The sequence below is a fragment of the Haematobia irritans genome, chromosome 1, assembly GCF_050003625.1.
Source record: "Haematobia irritans isolate KBUSLIRL chromosome 1, ASM5000362v1, whole genome shotgun sequence".
Taxonomy (NCBI): domain Eukaryota; kingdom Metazoa; phylum Arthropoda; class Insecta; order Diptera; family Muscidae; genus Haematobia; species Haematobia irritans.
The window spans coordinates 248,300,675-248,325,519 of record NC_134397.1 but is presented as its reverse complement, the minus strand read 5'-3'; the positions used below and the strand labels follow the sequence as shown (position 1 = coordinate 248,325,519).

Sequence of the window (24,845 nt, the reverse complement as noted above, 5' to 3'; positions counted from 1 at the left end):
TTGAAGACAGTGTTAAAAAGTTTTACGATACCTTGCCATCGGCAAGTGTTTTCGCAACCCAAGTAATTCGATTGTGGATGACAGCCTTTAGTAGAAGTTCCTACGCAATCCATGGTGGAGGGTACATAAGATTCGGCCTGGCCGAACTTACGGCCGTATATACTTGTTTTTTTTTTTTGAAATCTTAAATCTGTAGAAGTAAAATCTGGAAATTTTACATTGAGTTTCAAGCAATTTTCATGATCAGTGCGCTTTCTACACCCTCAAGAAGTGAAGTCGGTCTATATGGAGGCATTACCAAATGGACCGATAAAAACTTAATCCGATACACGTTTTTGTGAGCCTAAAATACCAGAATATTTACAATTTAAGGCAAATCGGATAAAAACTACGGTTTCTAGAAACCCAAGGAGTTAAATCGGGAGATAGTTCTTATGGGGGTTATACTAAAATATGGACCGATACTCACCGTTTTCGGCATACCTCTTTATGACCTGAAAATACCTCTAGATTTCCAATTTCAGGCAAATAGGATAAAAACTTCGGATTCTAGAAGCCCAAGAAGTAAAATCGGGAAATCGGTCTATATGGAGGCTATACGAAAATATGGACCGATACTCACCATTTTCGGCACACCTCTTTATGGTCCTAAAATACCTCTAGATTTCCAATTTCAGACAAATTGGATAAAAACTACGGTTTCTATAAACCCAAGACCCCAAATCGGGAGGTCGTTTTATATGGGGACCATACCAAAACATGGACCAATATAGCCCATCTTCGAACTTGACCTGCCTGCAGACAAAAGACGAGTTTGTGCAAAATTTCAGCACGATTGCTTCATTATTGAAGACTGTAGCGTGATTACAACAGACAGACAGACAGGCAGACGGACATCGTTATATCGTCTTAGAATTTCTCCCTGATCAAGAATATATATACTTTATATAGTCGGAAATCGATATTTCGATGTGTTACAAACGGAATGACAAACTTATTATACCCTCGTCACCATTCTATGGTGGTGGGTATAACAAATCGAGTGTTTTATAGAAAACCCATCTCGTGCGAAAATTTAATTAAATTGTCCATCACTGTTTGAGATTTCCACAAGGCATTGGTAAAATAGGGAGAATGTAGTTTGCAATATAATTTGATTTAAAAGAGTGGAAAAAATCATGGCGTTAAATTGTGACCACACCGAAAAAAAGTAGACTGTTTTATAGGAAAAATGAACTATCTCGTGAGAAAAATGAACTTAATTGTACTTCACATTTTGAGATTTCCATAAATCCTTTTTAAAACCAAGAAAATTTAATGCCCTGTTGTACTCTTTAACTGCAGTTCACGAAATTACATGCTCTCATAGAAGAAAACATGTACTAAAAGTAAAGAAGAAAATCATTGGCGCCAAATCATGACAATTTTAATAATACTACCCACCAAAAATTTTTTCTCATTCAATCACGAAATTAATTGATCCAATTAATTTTTTAATTGAAATATCTTTAATCACGAAAATGATAGTATCAATCACAGTTTTAATTGGAAAAAAAATAAAAAAAATATTTGATTAAAAATTTATTGATTTAATTTGAAAATTTCAATTAATTTTTTAATTGATTCAATTAAAAATTTAATTGATGTTGAATGCAAAACTAAATTAATTTCTTGACAATTTTCAATTATTTTCTTATATGACTTTGTGTTTTTAGTTTGATTAAAAAATTTTTTGTTTGAAATAAATTTTTATTTAAAAATTTAAAAAAAAATCCCTTTTTTCAGTGACTTAGTTTTCCGAACTTGGTTGTATCAATTATTTTTATACCCTGCGCCACACTGTGGAACAGGGTATTATAAATTAGTGCATATGTTTGCAACACCCAGAAGGAGACGAGATAGACACATGGTGTCTTTGGCAAAAATGCTCAGGGTGGGCTCCTGAGTTGATATAGCCATGTCCGTCTGTCCGTGAACACATTTTTGTAATCAAAGTCTAGGTCGCAGTTTTAGTCCAACCATGAATATGTGTTTTGGCTCAGAATAGAGCCCTATTGATTTAGATCCAGATTTAGATATAGCTCCCATACATATATTTCGCCCGATATGGACTTATATGGCCCCAGAAGCCAGAGTTTTACCCTATGGGTAAAACCGTGGTGCAATGGTTAGCATGCCCGCCTTGCATACACAATGTCGTGGGTTCGAATCCTGCTTCGACCGAACACCAAAAAAAGTTTTTCAGCGGTGGATTATCCCACCTCAGTAATGCTGATGACATTTCTGAGGGTTTCAAAACTTCTCTAAGTGGTTTCACTGCAATGTGGAACGCCGTTCGGGCTCGGCTATAAAAAGGAAGTCCCTTGTCATTGAACTTAACATGGAATCGGTCAGCACTCAGTGATAAGAGAGAAGATCACCAATGTGGTATCACAATGGACTGAATAGTCTAAGTGAGCCTGATACACCGGGCTGCCACCTAACCTAACCTACCCTAATTTGCTTAAAATTTTGCACAAGAAGAACAATTAGTACTATAGTCAAGTGTGCCAAATTTTATTGAAATCGGTTCAAATTTAGATATATCTCCCATATATAGCTTTCGCCCGATTTACACTCATATGACCACAGAGGCTAATTTTTAACTACGATTTAGTTGAAATTTTGCACAGGGAGTAGAATTAGCATTGTAGCTATGCGTGCCAAATTTGGTTGAAATCGGCTCAGATTTAGATATATCTCCCATATATAGCTTTTTCCGTCCGCTTGTTGAAATCACGCTAACTTCCGAGCGAAACAAGCTTTCGACTTGAAACTTGGCATAAGTATTGATGTAGGTCGGATGGTATTGCAAATGGACCTTTTCGGACAACTTTTACGTATAGTCCCTATATAAACGGACCCCCAGATTTGGCTTGCGGAGCCTCTAAGAGAAGCATATTTCATCCGATCTTGCTGAAATTTGGTACATGGTGTTGGTATATGGTATCTAACAAACAGGCAAAAATTGGTACACATCGGTACATAGTTATATATAGTCCCATATAACCCGATCCCCAGATTTGAACTCCGGAGACTCTAAGCGAAGCAAATTTCATGCGATCCGGTTGAAATTTGGTACGTGGTGTTAGTATATGGTCTCTAACAAGAAGGAAAATTGGGACACATCGGTTCATAATTATATATAGTCCCATATAAACCAATCTCCAGATTTGAACTCCGGAGACTCTAAGAGAAGCAAATTTCACCCGATCCAGCTGAAATTTGGTACGTGGTGTTAGTATATGGTCTCTTACAACCATGCAAAAATTTTCCATATCGGTTCATAATTATATATAGCCCCCATATAAACCGATCCCCAGATTTGGCTTGCGGAGCTTCAAAGAGAAGCAAATTTCATCCGATCCGGCTGAAATTTCGTACATAATGTTGGTATATGGTCTCTAACAACCGTGAAAAAATTGGTCCACATCGGTCCATAATTATATATAGCCCCCATATAAACCGATTCCCAGATTTGGCTTGCGAAACCTCAAAGAGAAGCAAATTTCATCCGATTCGTTTGAAATTTGGTACGTGGTGTTAGTATATGGTCTATAACAACCATGCCAGAATTGGTCCACATCGGTCCATGATTATATATAGCCACCATGTAAAAGTATTCCCAGATTTGGCTTGCGAAGCCTAAAAGAGAAGCAAATTTCATCCGATCCGGTTGAAATTTGGTACATTTCGCTAGTATATGGCCGATAACAACCATGCCAAAATTCATCCGTATCGATCTGTATTATATATAGCCCCCAAATAAACCGATCCCCAATCACAGAAAAATCACTATTGTCACTCGAGACAAAAATAATCTTCCAAAATTTTATTGCCAAAGAAAATTTTGTCAAAATATTATTTCTATACAAAATTTTTTCAACATTTTTATTTCTATAAAAAATTTTGTCAAATTTATTTTTATAGAAAATTTTGTCAAAATTTTATTTCTGTAGAAAATGTTGTCAAAATGTTAATTCTATAGAAAATTTATGAAGCATTTCATAGTTGGTGAGGAATATTTTGCAAAATCTTCCAAAACATCAAGAATTCTATCAATCAGTAAAAAATCTGTCATTTTTGGTAAACTCGTGTTCATAATTCTATACAGCACCCATATAAAGCGACCCTCATATTTCAATTCTGGCTCTATAATTACTGCACAAAAATTCATATCGGTTCGTAATTATTTCTTCCCTATATAAAACATATGGGTGCTTTAGGGACAGCGTGTGGGCATGGGAAATACCAACCACGCAGATTTAAATTCCCAGCAAAACAATTTTCAAGTTCTTCCTAAGTTATTACTTTTAAAGGATATTCACATGCTTATCTACACACAAAAAAATTTTTTTCTGATTCAATCATGAAATTAATTGATCCAATTAATTTTTAATTGAAATGTCTTCAATCACAGAAATGATAGTATCAATTAAAAAATTTTTGAAGGTCAATTAAAAAGTTAATTGATCCAATTAAAAAATTAATTGATACTATTATTTTTGTGATTGATTTTTGTTTCAATTAAAAAATTTGTTGAATCAATTAAATTTTTAATTGAATATTTTTTAAAACTCAATTAAAATTTTAATTGGAAAAATTTTCATGAAATTTTTTTGTGTGTAGAGATAGACATAATTTTCACTTCACACGAAGTTCTTTTGAGGTGATATATAAAAAAATCCTTTGGTTTACGCATTTTAACCAATAAATTACATTTTACCAATAAATTCAAACACAACTGGACAAAAACAAATAATACAAAATTCTCAAAAATATTTGAAAAGCGTACCGATTCATTTCTGGACGAACTTTGAATTTGCGATAAAATATTGGCTAGTATTATTCAAAAAATTTTAACGTAGAGATAAAAGTCGAAAAAGTTAAAAAAGAGAATATTTTTGTAAGTTGTTCCCTATTTTTTTTTTTCTTTGAATGAAATCCGAAACACTAGAATTGCCTCTCATCTGAAGAACTAATGCGAAATCACTATAAAGGATGCCTAAAAAGATAACTTCCTCCCTATGGTTAAGTAAGGTCAGGTTAGGTTAGGTTAGGTTAGGTGGCAGCCCGATGTATCAGGCTCACTTAGACTATTCAGTTCATTGTGATACCACATTGGTGAACTTATCTCCTATCACTGAGTCATGCCCGATTCCATGTTAAGTTCAATGACCAGAGACCTCCTTTTTATAGCCGAGTCCGAACGGCGTTCCACATTGCAGTGAAACACTTAGAGAAATGTCACCAGCATTACTGAGGTGGGATAATCCACCTCTGAAAAACTTTTTGGTGTTCGGTCGAAGCAGGAATCGAACCCACGACCTTGTGTATGCAAGGCGGGCATGCTAACCATTGCACCACGGTGGCTCCTCCCTATGACAAGCCCATGTAAAATTCATTGCTTTTGTGTCAATTTTGTACCACATCTCCCAATTTTGTCGAACATCTTTGAGAGGACATTTTTTTTAAGTGTTTTTAAAGTTGTGCCTTTGGAACAACTTCCAAATTTGTTTGCTGGGAAATGATAAACGATGTTTGATTGTATAAGATTGAGTAGGAAAGAATTATTTTTCTTTCGCCCGTAATTGCGAAATTAATAGAGCGCTTCTTTAGCGTCATTAGCACGTGGCGGTTTTTGGACTTTTGGAATTTATCAGGCGAAATAGACTATTAAAAAATTTAACAATCAATGTTTAATAAATAATCGCAATAGGTGTGTTCCATTGTGTTCATAAAGAAATGCTAATGTTATCGTAATAGAAAGTCCATTGAAGCTACGATAAATGTTTCATAAATCCATAAAAAAAATCAAATCAGTACAAATTTTTCCACGAGATATTCATAACAACAAAAAAATCATAAACATTTCAAATTATTAAGATAAGATTTAAAACAAAGAGACCTTTATCATTTTCTAATCATTGTCGTTTTTTTGTCTTTATTAGCATAATTGTAAGGACTAAAAGCTTGACAACATGAATCACCAGAACGATGAGATGACAAAAAGAAATGGATCTGTGGATATGGAAAGATCTCATACAGAAGACATCAAAACGGATGATGATCCTTTTCAAGCCCTCATGGAGAAGGCAGGCAATCATGGTCGTTTTCAATTAATCTACAATATTATCTTTGTCATGGGTTTGGCTATGGCTGGAGCCATGTGTTATATGAATATTATCCTGGCATTAAATATACCGGACCATTGGTGTACAGTGCCGGGTAGAGAGAAAACTAATTTCACTTTAGATGAATGGCGCAAATTGACTTTACCCACGTAAGTGAGTTTTTTTTGTTGTTTTGTTTCTTTTGGTATCTTCATTGTCTTTCATATGCAGCGTTGCCACAATGAATTTTTATTTCGAACCAAGATTTTTCCACAATTTGACCAAAATTCCTACCAGGGCACAGTTTTTCCAAATTAAAGTAATATCATTTAAAAGTTAAAATACTTCTAAAATTTTACTTCGATATACAATTTTGTCAAATTTTTATTTCTATTCAAAATTTCTATTTCTATTTATTTGAATAGAAAATTTTGTCAAAATTTTATTTGTATAGAAAATTTTTTCAAAATTTTATTTGTATAGAAAATTTTATTAAAAATTTATTTCTGTAGAAAATTTTAGTCCATAATTTTAGAAAATTTTATTGAAAATTTATTTCTGTAGAAAATTTTAGTCCAAAATTTTGTTTCTATAGAAAATTTTAGTCAACTTGTATTTCTATAGAAAATGTTGTCACAATTTTATTTCAATAGAAAATTTTGTCGAAATTTTATTTCTATAGTACTATAGAAAGTTTTAGTCAAAAATTTTATTCTTATAGAAAACTTTGTCAGCATTTTCTTTCTATAGAAAATTTTGCCAAAATTTTATTTCTATAGAAAATTTTATCAAAATTTTATTTCTATAGAAAATTTTATCAAAATTTTATTTCTGTAGAAAATTTTGTAAAAACTTTATTTCTATAGAAAATTTTTTAAAAATTTTATTTCTACAGAAAATTTTGTCAAAATTTTATTTCTATAGAAAATTTTGGTCAACAATTTTATTTTTATAAAAATTTCTGTCACAATTTTATTTCAATAGAAAATATTGCCAAAATTTTATTTGAACAGAAAATTTTGTCAAAATTTTATTTCAACAGAAAATTTTATCAAAATTTTATTTCTACAAAAAGTTGTGTGAACATTTCTATATTCATCTATATTGAAGGGTGGTTAAAATTTCAAGAGCCGATGTTGATTTTGAATAAAACACAAACTATTTAGGAAATTATTGTAATTTTATTTTATTATGATATATTGGTATTACTGAATTATGTATGGAACAAAATATCGGCCAAATGGGTGCCGCGACCTCGGTGGCACACCTTCATCCGATGGTCCAAATTTTCGATGACGCTAAGGCATAATGGAGGTTCTATGCCGTTAATGTACCGAATTATTTCATCCTTTAGCTCTTGAATTGCTGCTGGCTTATCGACGTATACATTTTCTTTTAAATAACCCCAAAGAAAAAAGTCCAACGGTGTCAAATCACATGATCTTGGCGGCCAATTGGCATCGCCATTACGTGAGATAACACGGCCATTGAATTTGTTTCGCAAAAGAGCCATTGTTTCGTTAGCTGTGTGGCAAGTGGCACCGTCCTGCTGAAACCACATATCGTCCACATCCATATCTTCCAATTCGGGCCATAAAAAGTTCGTTATCATCTCACGATAGCGAACACCATTCACAGTAACTGCCTGACCGCAGTTCACCACTGTGGTATCACAATGGACTAAATAGTCTAAGTGAGCCTGATACATCGGGCTGCCACATAACCTAACCTAACCTAACCTAACTGCCTGACCGGCCTCATTTTGGAAAAAATACGGCCCGATGATGCCGCCAGCCCATAAACCGCACCAAACAGTCACTCTTTGTGGGTGCATTGGTTTTTCGACAATCACTCTTGGATTCTCATTCGCCTAAATGCGGCAATTCTGTTTATTGACCAATCCACTGAGGTGAAAATGTGCCTCATCACTGAAGATGATTTTCTTCGAAAATTGATCACCCATTGTTGCCATTTCTTAGAACAATTTAACACGTTGTTGGATTGTGTATCTCTCCATGGTTCAAATTGAATAAGTCTGAAATAGAGAAATGTCAAATAAAATTCGAAAACAACTTGGCGTTTAGGCGTGGTTCACATTCAACACCGGCCCTTACAATTTAACCACCCTTCACTATAGAAAGTTTTAGTCAAAAATTTTGATTCTATAGAAAATTTTGTCACAATTTTATTTCTATAGAAAATTTTGTCAACATTTTATTTCAATAGAAAATTTTGTCAAAATTTTGTTTCTTTAGAAAATTTTGTCAAAATTTTATTTTTATAGAAAATTTTGTCAAAATTATATTTCTATAGAAAATTTTGTCAACATTTTATTTCAATAGAAAATTTTGTCAAAATTTTGTTTCTTTAGAAAATTTTGTCAAAATTTTATTTTTATAGAAAATTTTGTCAAAATTATATTTCTATATAAAATTTTGTCAAAATTTTATTTCTATAGAAAATTTTATCAAAAATTTATTTCTACAGAAATTTTGTAAAAATTTTATTTCTGTAGAAAATTTTTTTCAAAATTTTATTTCTGAAGAAAGATTTGTCCAAATTTTATTTCTGTAGAAAGTTTTGAACAAATTTTATTTCTATTATTTATTTATATTTATTTTATTTCTATTACAAATTTTAATTTGTATGAAAAATTTTGTCAAAATTGTATTTCTTTTGAAAATTTAGCAAAATTTTATTTCTGTAGAAAATTTGTCAAACTTTTATTACTATAGAAAGTTATCGCAAGTTCCTCAGAAATAAAATTTTGTCAAAATTTTATTTCTGTAGAAAACTTTGTTAAACTTTTGGTTCATTAGAAAATCCTGCCCAAATTTTTAGTTCTATAGAAAATTTTGTCAAAATTTAATTTCTATAGAAAATTTTGTCAAAATTGTATTTCTTTAGGAAATTTTGCCAAAACTTCATTTCTATTGAAAATTTAGCCACAATTTTATTTCCACTGAACATTTTTATTTCTATAGAAAATTTTTCAATTTTTTATTTCTATAGAAAGGTATCATATAATTTTATTTCTATGGAAAGTTTTGTCAATATTTTATTTCTATAGAATTTTTTTTTCAAAATTTAATTTCTATAGGAAAATTTGTCAAAATTTTATTTTTACAAAAAATTGTGTCAACATTTTATTTCTAAAGAAAGTTTTAGTCAAAAAATTTATTTCTATAGAAACTTCTGCCAAAATTGTATTTCTATAGAAATTTTTGCCAAAATTTTAAACCTATAGAAAATTTTTTCAAAATTTTTTTGTATATAAAAAATTTTCTCAAAATTGTATTTCTATAGACAATTTTGTCAAAACTTTATTTCTATAGAATATTGAGCAACATTTTATTTCTATAGAAAATTTGTCAAACTTTTATTTCCATTGAAAATTTAGCCAAAATATTATTTCCATAGAAACATTTTATTTCTATAGGAAATTTTTGCAAAATTTTATTTCTACAAAACATTGTGTCAACATGTTATTTCATAGAAAGTTTTAGTCAAAAATGTTATTTCTATAGAAAATTTTTGCCAAAATTTGAGACCTATAGAAAATTTGACAAACATTTTATTTCTATTTAAAATTCTGCCAAAATTATATTTATATAGAATTTTTTCTCAAAATTGTATTTCAATAGAAAAACCTTTTATTTCTATAGAAAATTTTTTCAAAATTTTATTTCTATAGAAAATTTTAGTCAAAAATTTTATTTCTATAGAAACCTATGTCACAATTTTATTTCAATAGAAACTTTTGTCAAAACTTTATATCTGCAAAAAGTTGTGTCAACATTTTATTTCTATAGAAAATTTTGTCACAATTTTATTTCTATAGAAAATTTTGCCAAAATTTTATTTCTATAGAAATTTTTTCCAAAATTTTATTTAAATAGAAAATGTTCTCATAATTTTATTTCTATAGAAAATTTTGTCAAAATTTTATTTCTATAGAAAATTTTGCCAAAATTTTATTTTTATAGAAAATTTTTCCAATATTTAAGTCCCATAGAAAATTTTTCCAAAATTTTATTTAAATAGAAAATGTTCTCAAAATTTTATTTCTATAGAAAATTTTGTCAAAATTTTATTTCTATAGAAAATTTTGTCAAAATTTTATTTCTATTGAAAATTTGTCAATTTGTTATTTCTATATAATTTTTGCATAATTTTGTTTCTATAGAAAATTTTGTCAAAATTTTATTTCAATAGAAACTTTTGTCAAAATTTTATTTCTATAGAAAATTTTGAAAAAAATACTGATTTGACAAAAATGGACCAAAATCAACCAAATTCAATTTGGGCCTACCATCGGACCAAATTTAAAAATTAATAATATTATGAACCTATTTTGGTCCGATCGGACCAAAATGGCAACCCTGTTCATATGCAGACTTATAAAGGTGTATGTGCTATCCCCCACTCATATGAGATAGAGAGAGAGTTCAAGTATGTGTCTATGTGTTTCTGTGTGGTGGAATTGCAATATGCATGATAAATATTTGATAAGTAATTTTTGACAATTTTGTGACAGTTTGTGCCAATGCTGTATTTGGAAAGGTCCTCAATATACACTCGCATACTCACTCTTTCCTTTTCGCTCTCTCTCTATCACAATTTTCAATGGCTATGCTGCATTGATACCAAAGGATTACTATGACAAAGTGGGAGCGTGCGTCTATATATATATATATATATTTCTTTCGCAGACATGTAGACTACAACTGTAATAAATTGTCAAGAATTGCGTTTAAAATTTCATTTTTCAAATTTGCATTTCATATAAATGTCATCAATGAACATGCAAACTTTTCTCACTCGCAATGAAATTGACACAAACACACACATACCCACCCACACGCATGCATTGTTATAGACCACATACATCTATACATTGATGATATCGGCTATTGGAAAACTATTGGACTATTGTACTCTCACAAAAACTTGCCAATGCCAAAATCTAGGACAATATCCAACGATTTCCAATTGTTTCTAACCAAAAAATCGGTTAGTCCATTTTTTAATCCATAGTGAATGTATGTTCCTTCACCTACTTTTCTCTCCTCTGTAAAACTTGGCGTTTTTAAAAGTGTCCTTGCGTCCTTTGGAACTTTCATGTTACATTTTAGTAATAATAATAATAGAGCATTAATTGCAACAAAGCTCACTTTAAATTCAATTGCCCACTTAGCTAGTCCATCACATATATTAAATTCACTTTTTTCACTTTCACTTTCACTTTCACTTTCACTGTCACTGTCACTGTCACTGTCAAAACTGTCGCTATCAACACTTTTTTTATTCTCATGTTCACAAATCTCTTCAGATTCTTGAATGTTCTCTTCAATAATCACTGTCTTTTTTTCAGATTTATTTTTTTTTGGTGAAATTAAATTATTTGCCTCTTTTTTTTGCCAATCTTTTTATTTGGGCTCTTTCCATTCTGGCATTTTTAGTTTTAGACGACATTGTGTTTTTTTAGTTTAATTTGTTAAAGATTTATTACCTTTCAGTGACTATTTCGGAGTGAACAGAAGTTTAAGTATTTTTTTTTAATTTTCTGACAATATTATAGAGATTGCCCCGTTAAAATTCTGATTTAAATAAAAAAAAAAAACACTTGCAATAACTCAGTTACATCAGTTTTTGATCACCAAAAGTACTCGAAGATGACTCCTTTAGACAATTTTAAACCGAACACAATTTATTTCCATTAGCGCGAGTCATTTTCGTGTCAGTTTCTGGTCCCGTAACTGTTTAAGCAGTTTTTGATCACCAAAAGTACTCGAAGATGACTCCGCTAGACGATTTTTGTCAGATTTTTGTTATTTTTTGTTAAATTCTATACCGAACTCATTTTACGCCCATTAGCGCGAGTCATTTTCGTATCGTATTATAATCACGTAACTGACATAGCAGATTTTGGTCTCCTAAAGTACTCGAATATGACTCATTTAGATGATTTTTGTCAAAACAATCACCCAAATGCTAGCTGGGTAGAGCTATTACCGTACACACACACACACTGACACACATATTCACACATACATATTTATATTTTTTTGTTTTATTTTCTGATGTAGGCAACATGACAATCGTGGCGCAGAGAAGTATAGCAGCTGCCAAATGTTTGATGTGAATTTTACCGAAATTGATGACTGGCAGAAATGGAATTCATCGTCAGCAAATGTAACAGGTTAGTATTGTGAGATGTGACACATACACTATGATTCGTTGTATTGGACACATAGACATGGGCAAATTGGTAGAAGGAAAAATAGTATACAGTACATCCAAAGAAAGAAAATGTACACTGAAGAAAAATCTTGCCCAGTTCCAAGGACTTTGTCATTATACCCTGCGCCACACTGTGGAACAGGGTATTATAAGTTAGTGCATATGTTTGTAACACCCAGAAGGAGACGAGATAGACACATGGCGTCTTTGGCAATAATGCTCAGGGTGGGTCCCTGAGTCGATATAACCATGTCCGTCTGTCAGTCTGTTCGTCCGTCCGTCCGTCCGTCTGTCTGTCTGTGAACACATTTTTGTGATTAAAGTCTAGGTCGCAATTTAAGTCCAATCGCCTTCAAATTTGGCACATGTTCCTAATTTGGGTCAGAATAGAACCCTATTGATTTTGGAAGAAATCGGTTCAGATTTAGATATAGCTCCTATATATCTTTCGCCCGATATGCACTAATATGAACCCAACAGCCAGAGTTTTATACCGATTTGCTTGAAGTTTTGTACAAACATAACACTTAGTCGTATAGTCAAGTGTGAAAAATTTGATTGAAATCGGTTCAGATTTAGATATAGCTCCCATATATATCTTTCGCCCGATATGGACTAATATGGTCCTAAAAGTCAGAGTTTTGGCCCAATTTGGTTGAAAATTTGAACAAGAAGTAGATTTAGCATTGTAGCTATGCGTGCCAAATTTGGTTGAAATCGATTCAGATTTAGATATAGCTCCCATATATATCTTTCGCCCGACATGCACTTATAAGGACCCAGAAGCCAGAGTTTTATCCCGATTAGCTTGAAATTTTGCACAATGAGTACAATTGGTAGTATAGTTATGTGTGCCAAATTTGATTGAAATCGGTTCAGATTTAGATATAGCTTCCATATATATTTTTCGCCCGATATGAACTTATATGGCCCCAGAAGCCAGAGTTTTGGCCCAATTTGCTTGAAATTTTGCACTAGGAGTACAATTAGTAATATAGTCATGTGTGCCAAATTTGATTGAAATCAGTTCAGATTTAGATATAGCTCCCATGTATATGTTTTTCTTATTTCGACAAAAATGATCAAAATACCAACATTTTCCTTGTTAAATCGCCACTGCTTAGTCGAAAAGTTGTAAAAATGACTCTAATTTTCCTAAACTTCTAATACATATATATCGAGCGATAAATCATAAATAAACTTTTGCGAAGTTTCCTTAAAATTGCTCCAGATTTAAATGTTTCCCATATTTATACCCTTCACCATAATTCTTTCTTCCCAAACGAAATTTTAGACAAACAAAGTTCGTTTCTCATTTGCTTTTCGCTGAAAGGAAGTGTATTTGGAAGAAAAGTATATACTTTTTGTGATAAACGTTTATTCTTTTCCTGGATGTGAAAGCAATTTCATAAAGACTAACTCAAAAAAAAAAAAAAAAAAAATTCTGGCTAATTGCATTTTCCCTCACATCTTTCCCACTTCCACGAAGTTTTTTAGTTCTTAGCACCTTTTTCTGTAACACAAACAATGTAGAAGAAACTATACGATTTTATAAATTTTTATTTTTTTTTTACCTTTCGCCTGGACGGAGAATCGAACCGCGGACCATGCAATTTGTAAGCCAACACACTATCCACTGAGCCATGTAGCCGTTATTGTCATCAATAGACAATTACCCATATAACTAAGTTATATTTATATAGCATAGCTTGCGGCGCCCACGAGCCGATTAAACAAAGTTTATTTAACAGAAAAATACATTTAGTTGGGCACCGTGGAGCAGTGGTTGCTACGTCTGACTTGCATGCCAATGGTCGTGGGTTCGATCCCTGCTTCGACCAAAGTTTTTTTTTTTTTTACATATATTCCAGATATGATCGGAAGATTCCGAAAAAATTTTCAACATTACATTCTACTATATTAAATTTTTACTGTGAACTGTAAAATGTGTCTTATTAAAGACCTAAATTTAGAAAAGAACAGTATTTGATATAAACGAAATGGACTGTGTTGTTGGTTCAAAAATAACCTTTTTTACTGAAAAAATAAAAATTTTGTAACAAACGAATTTTTTTGGTGATAAAAGTGTATACTTTTCGAAGCAATTCAAAAAACTCTAACAAACGAAAAACGTTTTCGGTACACGTTTTCCAAACGTTTTTTTTCTTTGCGTGTGTCTGTCTGTTCATGTATTTTTGTGCGCAAAGTACAGGTCGCAGTTTAAGTCCGATCGTCCTCAAAATTTGGCATAGGGTCGTTTTTAGGGATACAAGACAATCGCTATTGATTTTAGAAAAAATCGATTCAGATTTAGATATAGCTGCCATATATATTTATCCCCGATCTGGTCTTCATTGGCGTGTTTATCAACCGATGTTCTTCAGATTCAGTATATCCGAATTTTTTATGAGTCTCGAAAAACTTGCAAAATATCAGCTAAATCGGTTCAGATTTAGATATAGCTCCCATATATAGCTTTCGTCCGATTTACACTCATTTGCCCACAGAGGCCAATTTTTAACTCCGATTTAGTAGAAATTTTGCACAGGGAGTAGAATTAGCATTGTAACTATGCGTGCCAAATTTGGGTGAAATCGGTTCAAATTTGGATATATCTCCCATATATAGCTTTCGCCCGATTTACACTCATATGAACACAGAGGCCAATTTTTTGCTCCGATTTAGTTGAAATTTTGCACAGGGAGTAGAATTAGCATTGTAGCTATGCGTGCCAAATTTGGTTGAAATCGGTTCAGATTTAGATATAGCTCCCATATATACGTTTTTCTGATTTCGACAAAAATGGTCAAAATACCAACATTTTCCTTGTAAAATCGCCACTGCTTAGTCGAAAATGACTCTAATTTTCCTAAACTTCTAATACATATATATCGAGCGATAAATCATAAATAAACTTTTGCGAAGTTTCCTTAAAATTGCTTCAGATTTAAATGTTTCACATATTTTTCTACTAATATTGTGTTCCACCCTAGAGCATTAGCCGACTTAAATTTTGAGTCTATAGATTTGTAGAAGTCTATCAAATTCTGTCCAGATCGAGTGATATTTAAATGTATGTATTTGGGACAAACCTTTGTATATAGCCCCCAACACATTTGACGAATGTGATATGGTATCGAAAATTTAGATCTACAAAGTGGTGCAGGGTACAATATAGTCGGCCTCGCCCGACTTTAGACTTTCCTTACTTGTTTTTTACTAACATTGTGTTCCACCCAAGGACATTATCCGACTAAAATTTTTTGTCTATAGATTTTGTAGAAGTCTAAAAAATTTTGCCCAGATCGAGTCAAATTTAAACGTATGTATTAGAGACAAAAACCTCTATATATACCACCCAACACTGACCGATTTGATATGGTATCGAAAATATGGATATACAAAGTGACGCAGGGTATAAGGATACTTTCTCATATTGGAGAAACTTTAACTAAGACATATACACAGAAAATAATATTATAATTTTTGGGCTAACAATAAATTGTTGTTACAGAAAATTTTTAAGTTCAACAAAATTTTTGTTGATATAACAAAATGTTTGTTAATATAACAAGATTGGTTGCTAAAATGACTAATTGTATTTACAAATTACGTTGTTAGCTCAAATTTAAACATAATTTTAATTGTATTGACAATCAAATTAATTGATATTTTTTTGTGTGTAGTACACCAGCCCTACAAAAGTTCTCTTTGAAAGGTTCTAAATATACAGTGGTACACTCTTTGGTCCCTTTCTTTCACTGAAATAAAAATATAATCGAACTCTTTATTGACTCGCAATAAAATCCCACTAATCCCAATTTTTGTTCAGTGTATGTCCAATAGTTCAATAGATTGCACACATCCATATTCAACCGTACATTGATGGATGCTTGAAAAATTGAAAACGGAAACTACAAATCATCGATTCACCTGAATTCAGCGTAAAGTTGTCAGAAACAACAAGAACACAAACAAGTAAAAGATAAAGGGAATTGAAAATGAAACCAAATTCACTGACACTCAATTCAAGGATACTACCCTGTGAGTTATGTTCAAGTAGAGGGTTGTACGGTTTTGTAAATTTTGAGGACCCTTTACCGATAGCAGAAGGAAATATTAATTAACAATTATTGAAACGTAAAAATATGGAACAACGAAGGATACCTAAGAGGCATTTTACCGCTCAAGGAAGTTGATTGTATATCTAGAAATGAACTGTAGAAACAGGGACTGTAGAAATATATTTATTTTTAAGTGAATAGCTTCGTTAATATATCGCAAAAAGAAAATAAATTTTCGATAAATGACATAAGTATAATAATTTAACAATTTATGTAAATGCTTTTATATTGAAATTAATACTAAAATCCTTAAGGGAAAGTCAATATCTTTGGTCACAAGCTAACTTTTGGAGTGCCTTTGTTCAGCTTCCCGATGCATACGACATATTGGACTTGTTTTCTTTTATTACTGGATACGTGAGTACGGTTGCCACTCCAGTCAAAAATTATCTACCAAAGTTTGGATAAAATTTTACCAAAAAACTACTAAACAAAACAAACCTTACTCTGCAAAATTTTATTTCCGTAGAAAATTTTGTCAAAATTTTATTTCTATAGAAAATTTTGTTAAAATTCTATTTCTACAGTAAATTTTGTCAAAATTTTATTTATATCAATATTTTTGTCAAAATTTTATTTCTATAAAAATTTTTGTCAAAATTTTATTTCTATAGAAAATTTTGTCAAAATTTTATTTTTATAGAAAATTTTGTCAACATTTTATTTTTTATGGAAATTTTTTTTTTGCCAAATTTTATTTCTATAGAAAATTTTGTCAACATTTTATTTCTATAGAACATTTTGTCAAATTTTTATTTCTATAGAAAATTGTGTCAAAATATTATTTCTAGAGAAAATTTTGTCAAAATTTTATTTCTATAGAAAATTTTGTCAAAATAAATATTTTTGTCAACATTTTATTTCTATAGAAAATTTTGTCAAAATTTTGTTTTTATAGAAAATTTTGTTAAATTTTATTTCCATAGAAAATTTTGCCAAAATTTTATTCTATAGAAAACTTTGACAAAATTTTATTCCTATAAAAAAAAATTTGTCAAAATTTTATTTCTATAGAAAATTTTTCAAGCATTTTTCAAACCTTTTATTTCTATAGAATTTTGTTTTTGTCAAAATTTTATTTCTATAGAAAATTTTGTCAAAATTTTATTTCTATAGAAAATTTTGTCAAAATTTTATTTCTATAGAAAATTTTGTCAAAATTTTATTTCTATAGAAAATTTTGTCAAAATTTTATTTCTATAGAAAATTTTGTCAAAATTTTATCCATATTGAAAATTTTGTCAAAATTTTATTTCCATAGAAAATTGTGTCAAAATTTTATTTCTATAGCAAATTTTGTCAAAATTTTATTTCTATAGAAAATTTTGTCAATTTTTTTTTTATAGAAAATTTTGTCAAAATTTTATTTCTTTAAAAAATTTGGTCAAAATTGTATTTCTATAGAAAATTTTGTTAAAATTTTATTTCTATAGAAAAATTTTGTCAACATTTTATTTCTATAGGAAATTTTGTCAAAAAATTTTTTTTGACAAAATTTTATTTCTATAGAAAATTTTGTCAAAATGTTATTTCTAGAGAAAATTTTGCCAAAATTTTATTTCTATAGAAAATTTTATTCAAAATTTTATTTCTATAGAAAATTTTGTCAAAATTTTATTTCTATAGAAAATTTTGTCAAAATTTTATCCATATTGAAAATTTTGTCAAAATTTTATTTCCATAGAAAATTGTGTCAAAATTTTATTTCTATAGAAAACTTTGTCAATTTTTTTTTTATCGAAAATTTTGTCAAAATTTTATTTCTTTAAAAAATTTGGTCAAAATTGTATTTCTATAGAAAATTTTGAAAAAATTTTATTTCTATAGAAAATTTTGTTAAAATTTTATTTCTATAGAAAAATTTTGTCAACATTTAATTTCTATAGGAAATTTTGTCAAAATTTTTTTTTGACAAAATTTTATTTCTATAGAAAATTTTGTCAAAATGTTATTTCTAGAGAAAATTTTGCCAAAATTTTATTTCTATAGAAAATTTTATTCAAAATTTTATTTCTATAGAAAATTTTGTCACAATTTTATTTCAATGGAAAATTTTGTAAAAATTTTATATCTATAGAAAATTTTGTCAAAATTTTATTTCTATAGAAAATTTTGCCAAAATTTTATTTCTATAGAAAATTTTGTCAACATTTTAGTTCTATAGAAAATTTTGTCAAAATTTGTATTTCCATAAAAAATTTTGTCAAAATTGTATTTCTATAGAAAATTTTTTCAAAATTTTATTTCTATAGAAAATTGTGTCAAAATGTTATTTCTATAAAAAATTTTGTCGAAATTCTATTTCTATTGGAAATTTTGTCAAAATTTAATTTCTATAGAAATAAAATTTTGTCAAAATTTTATTTCTATAGAAAATTTTGTCAAAATTTTATTTCTTTAGAAAATTTTGTCAAAATTTTATTTCTATAGAAATTTTTGTCAAAATTTTATTTCTATAGAAAATTTTGTCAAAATTTTATTTTTATCGAAAATTTTGTCAATATTTTGTTTCTTTAAAAAATTTGGTCAAAATTTTATTTCTATAGAAAATTTTGTTAAAATTTTATTTCTATAGAAAGATTTCTATAGAAAAATTTTGTCAACATTTTATTTCTATAGGAAATTTTGTCAAAATTTTATTTCCATAGACAATTTTGTCAAAATTTTATTTCTATAGAAAATTTTGTCTAAATTTTATTTCTATATACCTATAAGTAAACCTGATAATTTTTTCGTCACAAACTACTCAGTTTGGAATAGCTTCTCATGGCAGGAATCCAAATCCGCTAACTGGCCAGTCTAGATTTTTGTGCACTTGCAACGTTTTGGAACTGCATTAGCTTTATTCCAAGCTAATTTTTTCAATATGTATTGAAACCGAGAACGTATGGTTGCAACTTATATTGAGGTAGGCATTTCGAAAGCCACCATGGTGCAATGGTTACCATGGTCGCCTTGCAGACAATGGGTCGTGGGCACGGCCCAGCAAAAACTCCTATTACCAGGTATGAGTACAAGTATACTTGCGCCAAATTGGTAACAACTTCCTCGTACATATGTCAGGGAACCATGCAATGGTTAGCATGCCCGCCTTGCATACACAAGGTCGTGGGTTTGATTCCTGCTTCGACCGAACACCAAAAAAAGTTTTTCAGCGGTGGATTATCCCAACTCAGTAATGCTGGTGACATTTCTGAGGGTCTCAAAGCTTCTCTAAGTGGTTTCACTGCAATGTGGAACGCCGAACGGCGTTCGGCTACAAAAAGAAGGTCCCTTATCATTGAGCTTAACATGGAATCGGGCAGCACTCAGTGATAAGAGAGAAGTTCACCAATGTGGTATCACAATGGATTGAATAGTCTAAGTGAGCCTGATACATCGGGCTGCAACTTAACCTATGTCAGTAGTAATACTTTTACACGGGCATGACATTGGAGGAAAGTACTTCCGTGCAAACATACCAGCTCTCCAGAAATAATGTCTTTACCATAAAGATACCCAAAAAGTGCCAACTCACCCCTGTTGTTTTGTAATCCAACACACTATACCACGCTCCACGACATGGATCTATTCAATAATGTTATTTTGTAATATAAATTATGTACTATACAACAAAGGTATATTTTATTGGCAATTTTTTTCTGAAATGTAATTTGGCATTACATATCGCTACTATTAACGGTGCCCACTGTAGAGCCGAACCCGGACCTCAATATATGATTTTGATTACCGGTATTAATAGAAAGAATCACTTTTTGCCTACACAGATAAGTTATTAGGTCTGTTCGCGTACTTTTCCAGTAAAAAATATCCAGTAAAAACTAGCAAGAGAGTAAGAGTGTATTTTACACTCTTTGCTTAAAATTGCTGAAAAGTACACGAACGGTATCCAGTAACTATTTGCACATTGAAAATTTCAGCTGCTAAAACATTGAAAACAAAAAATAAATCCTGTATATTTAACTTCCAATCGTAGTTGCCGAACATGTACATTGTATTGGTACTTTGTTTGTTATCATAAACCAGCTGACAAACTATGCTATGGTTTGCAAGATTTTACTGGGGAAAAAATCTCTAGCAAAAACTTGCAATTTCTCTATCTCATAACTGTCAAATGTTGTCTCTCTCCGGCTCTCTTTTGTTGGCGTTTTGGTGTAAACGAACGACTTCCAGTAAAAATTTGTAATAATTATCAAAAATTATCGGGTTCTCGAACGGAGCTAATATTTTTAAATCCCAGGTAATACTGCCAGTAGTAACTTTTTGATTACCGGTATTGCTGAAAGAATCACTAGTGCTTACCCAGTTTTTGCTGGGGGTTGTCAAAGATGGTAGAATTCCACCAAAAATGGTAGATTTTTTACTGTTTGATAAATTGGTAGAATTGCTTATGTTTTAAGAGATTTTGCAAAATATTCCTCTCCAACTACTTCACAAGTTTTCTATAGAAATAAAGTTTTGATAAAATGTACTGTAGAAATAAAAAAAATTTCTATAGAAATAAAACTTTGACAAAATTTCCTATAGAAATAAATTTTTTACAAAATTTTCTATAGAAATAAAATTAAAAAAAATCTATCGAAATAAAATTTGGAGAAAATTTCCTATAAAAATAAAATTTTGAGAAAATTTTCTATAGAAATAAAATTTTGACAAAATTTTCAATAGAAATAAAATTTTGACAAAATTTCTTTAGAAATAAAATGTTGAAAAAATTTTCTATAGAAATAAAATTTTGCCAACATTTTTTATAGCAAAAAAATTTTGGAAAACTTTCTATAGAAATAAAATTTTGAGTAAATTTCATATAGAAATAAAATTTTGATAATATTTTCTATAGAAATAAATTTTTTTAAAAAATTTTCAATAGAAATAAAATTTTGACAAAATTTTCTATAGAAATAAAATTTTGAGAAAATTTCCTATAGAAATAATATTTTGACAAAATTTTCTCAAGAAATAAAATTTTTAAAAAAATGTTCAATAGAAATAAAGTTTTGACAAAATTAATAAAATTTTGACAAAATTTCTTTAGAAATAAAATTTTGAAAAATTTCTTTAGAAATAAAATTTTGACAAAATTTCTTTAGAAATAAAATTTTGAGAAGATTTTTTATTGAAATAAGATCAAATTTAATATAGAAATTTAATTTTCACAAAATTTCCTTTGGAAAAAACATTTAGCCAATGCGTAGTTTTAAGCTGAAATCAAAAACAACAATAATGATTGAAGAATAAACCGACAATAACAAAACAAAACGAATAAAGATAGAGGAAGCACTCTCAAAACAAACTCAGCCAACTGTACTCAAATCGATGATTTGACTTTGGCAAAGGAAAAGAGAAACGCTTACAAATTTGTTCAGGCAACGCCGACTATCAAAAACCTTTTTTTGGGAGGTTCAAGTGTAGTTCACTTTGGTTTTAGTGAATTACCCGAATTTATTCTGATAATTGGTTGATAGTTTTGCTGCAAGTAGAGTATGCTGATGAGGAATGTGGTAATTCCGAAAGAGCTGTCCATCCAAACATCTTGCAGTCTATACGGTTTTTGCCCAAATAAATTTGACAAGCATACTTTTCCTCTGTTGGTTGAGCTACACTTGAAGTGTAGTCAATGCATGGTTTTAAGCTGAAATCAAAAACAACAATACTATTTCCTTAGAACATTTTGCAAATTTTTTTTTATAGAAATACAATTTTGCAAAAATTTTCTATTAAAAATAAAATGTTGACAAAATTTTCTATAGAAACAAAATTTTCTATAGAAATAATATTTTGCAAAAATTTTCTATAAAAATAAAATTTGACAAAATTTTCTATAGAAATAAAATATTGGAAAAATTTTCTGTAGAAATATAATTTTGATAAAATTTTCTATAGAAATAAAATTTTGATAAAATTTCCTCTGTTGGTTGAGCTACACTTGAAGTGTAGTCAATGCATGGTTTTAAGCTGAAATCAAAAACAACAATACTATTTCCTTAGAACATTTTGCAAAAATTTTTTTTATAGAAATAAAATTTTGCAAAAATTTTCTATTAAAAATAAAATTTTGCAAAAATTTTCTATAAAAATAAAATTTGACAAAATTTTCTATAGAAATAAAATTTTGCAAAAATTTTCTATTAAAAATAAAATTTTGCAAAAATTTTCTATAAAAATAAAATTTGACAAAATTTTCTATAGAAATAAAATTTTGACAAAATTTTCTTTAGAAATAAAATTTTGACAAAATTTTCTTTAGAAATAAAATTTTGACAAAATTTTCTATAGAAATAAAGTTTTGCAAAAATTTTCTATAAAAATAAAATTTAACACAATTTTCTATAGACATAACATTGTGACAAAATTTTCTATAGAAATAAAATTTTGGAAAAATTTTCTATAGAAATAAAATTTTGGAAAAATTTTCTGTAGAAATATAATTTTGACAAAATTTTCTTTAGAAATAAAATTTTGAGAAATTTTTCTATAGAAATGAAAAAGCGTTTTTATCTTAAATCTAAAGATTCAATATTTCAGGTAGTTTAAGGACTATTTCTTTAAATCAAAATGTGTTACTTTACTTTAAGGAAAATTTACCTCAGTTCAAAGGCATGAGACCTTAACGGGGGACGCGAATATTTACAATTTGTGTCCTAAATTTAATGATAAAAAAATTATTAAAGTAAAGGTTATGAACTTTATTTTAAATAAAATTGCATTATTGTAAAGAAATTTGTCCTTAATATTTTGTAAATTGCGCATTCTAAAATTTAGGTTGCGTAATCTTTAATATTACGTAAATATTTTTTTCGGTGTACGGGGATCTGACATTTGAGGAAGTATGAACATAAATAAATCGCTTGACTAATCATAGACACCTTTCCCAAAAAAAAAAATGTTACCATTTTTTCTTGAGGAATCGGCACAAAATTAAAATCTCAAAGTTGAGAAAATCAAGTAGACGAATAGTTCTATGGACAGCTTAGGCCAAACTGAGTAAAGAGTTGATTTCAAGCGTATCCGTACCTGTAATATTGGGGTCCAAACCACATTATTTTTGATAGACATATATCCATGAAGTTGGTTGGTATATTCATTCCCAGTATACGCTTCAGTGTGCTTTCTATGGGCACATAAACAAATTTTTCCTTAGTTCAATCACCCACACTCCTGCTCCCACTCACCTGTAGGTGATGAATATTATTTGTCTCTCAGCTATTGACCTGTTGGGCTCTTTGGTCTTTTGATGATGATGATGATGATAATGCAAAGCCATAGATTTACAAACAACAGGAACCGGATGTTCTTATATTTATTCTTCCATGTGATGGGATCCATAGGTGGATGTGGGTGTGTGTGATAGACAGCGAGCGATTTGTTTTTTTTTTTTGTGTACTCTGTCTGAATCGAATTGATTTATTAAAACCCACATGAAAACACACACATACACATTCGAATACTCATTTTTTCAAATATCCCATAGTAGTCACCTGTCTGACTACTACAATGTGAGGAAATTTTTGTCCATTCGTTCATTCATCCAATCTATCAGTCATCCGTAACTGTCTGCCTGGGTTGTAGAATGATGAGGTATTTACTTGTACGAACAACAACAACAACAACAACACTACTACCCATAATCATAAATGATGTCAAAATGAATGAATCAAAGAATACTGACATTGTGCCCATTGCTCGTTCAGGAAGAGCCAGCAAGCCAGTTTAAATTGACAAGGCCTTACAAGGGAATTAGTCGCACAAAAGAAAGGCGTGCAAGATTCCGAATATCGGACCATGGGGGATATGGTTACTCATATTTATACCCTTCACCACTAATTATATAACAATGGACTGAATAGTCTTAGTGAGCCTGACAACAAATCAGTCTGCCAATTTAACCTAACCCTTCACCACTACTGTGGTACAGGGTATAATCATTTTGTGGATTTGAATGTAACACCAAGAAGGAAAAGTGAGAGACCCATCGTTTAGTATACCGATCGTCTTTGAATTGAATTCTGAGTCGATTTAGCTCCATGTCCGTATGTCTGTCTGTCCTTCTATCTGTTCATGTATTTTTGTGTGCAAAGTACATATCGCAGTTTAAGTCCGATCGTACTCAATTTTGGCATAAAGTATTTTTCCGGGACAGAGACAATCGCTATTGACAATCGCTATTGATCGCTATTGATTTTGGAAAAAAATTAGTTTAAATTTATATATCATATATATTTATCACCGATCTTTTCATAAATAGCGTGTTTATCAACCGATCTTCTTCAAAATACATACATCCGAATATTTTATGATTCTCGAAAAATTCGCTAAATATTAACTA

General features: G+C 29.9%; 1 protein-coding gene across 3 annotated transcripts in view; it reads left to right on the top strand.

The window, feature by feature from the left end:
- LOC142219677 (carcinine transporter-like) overlaps positions 1–24,845 on the top strand; it is a 105,078-nt gene that overhangs the window by 30,027 nt on the left and 50,206 nt on the right. For all 3 annotated transcript variants that reach the window (XM_075288563.1, XM_075288567.1, XM_075288559.1), the window contains exons 2-3: positions 5,991–6,322; positions 12,242–12,354. In XM_075288563.1, the coding sequence (XP_075144678.1) occupies positions 6,021–6,322; positions 12,242–12,354 (415 nt within the window). In that variant the 5' untranslated portion in view covers positions 5,991–6,020. The remainder of the gene's footprint in view (positions 1–5,990; positions 6,323–12,241; positions 12,355–24,845) is intronic.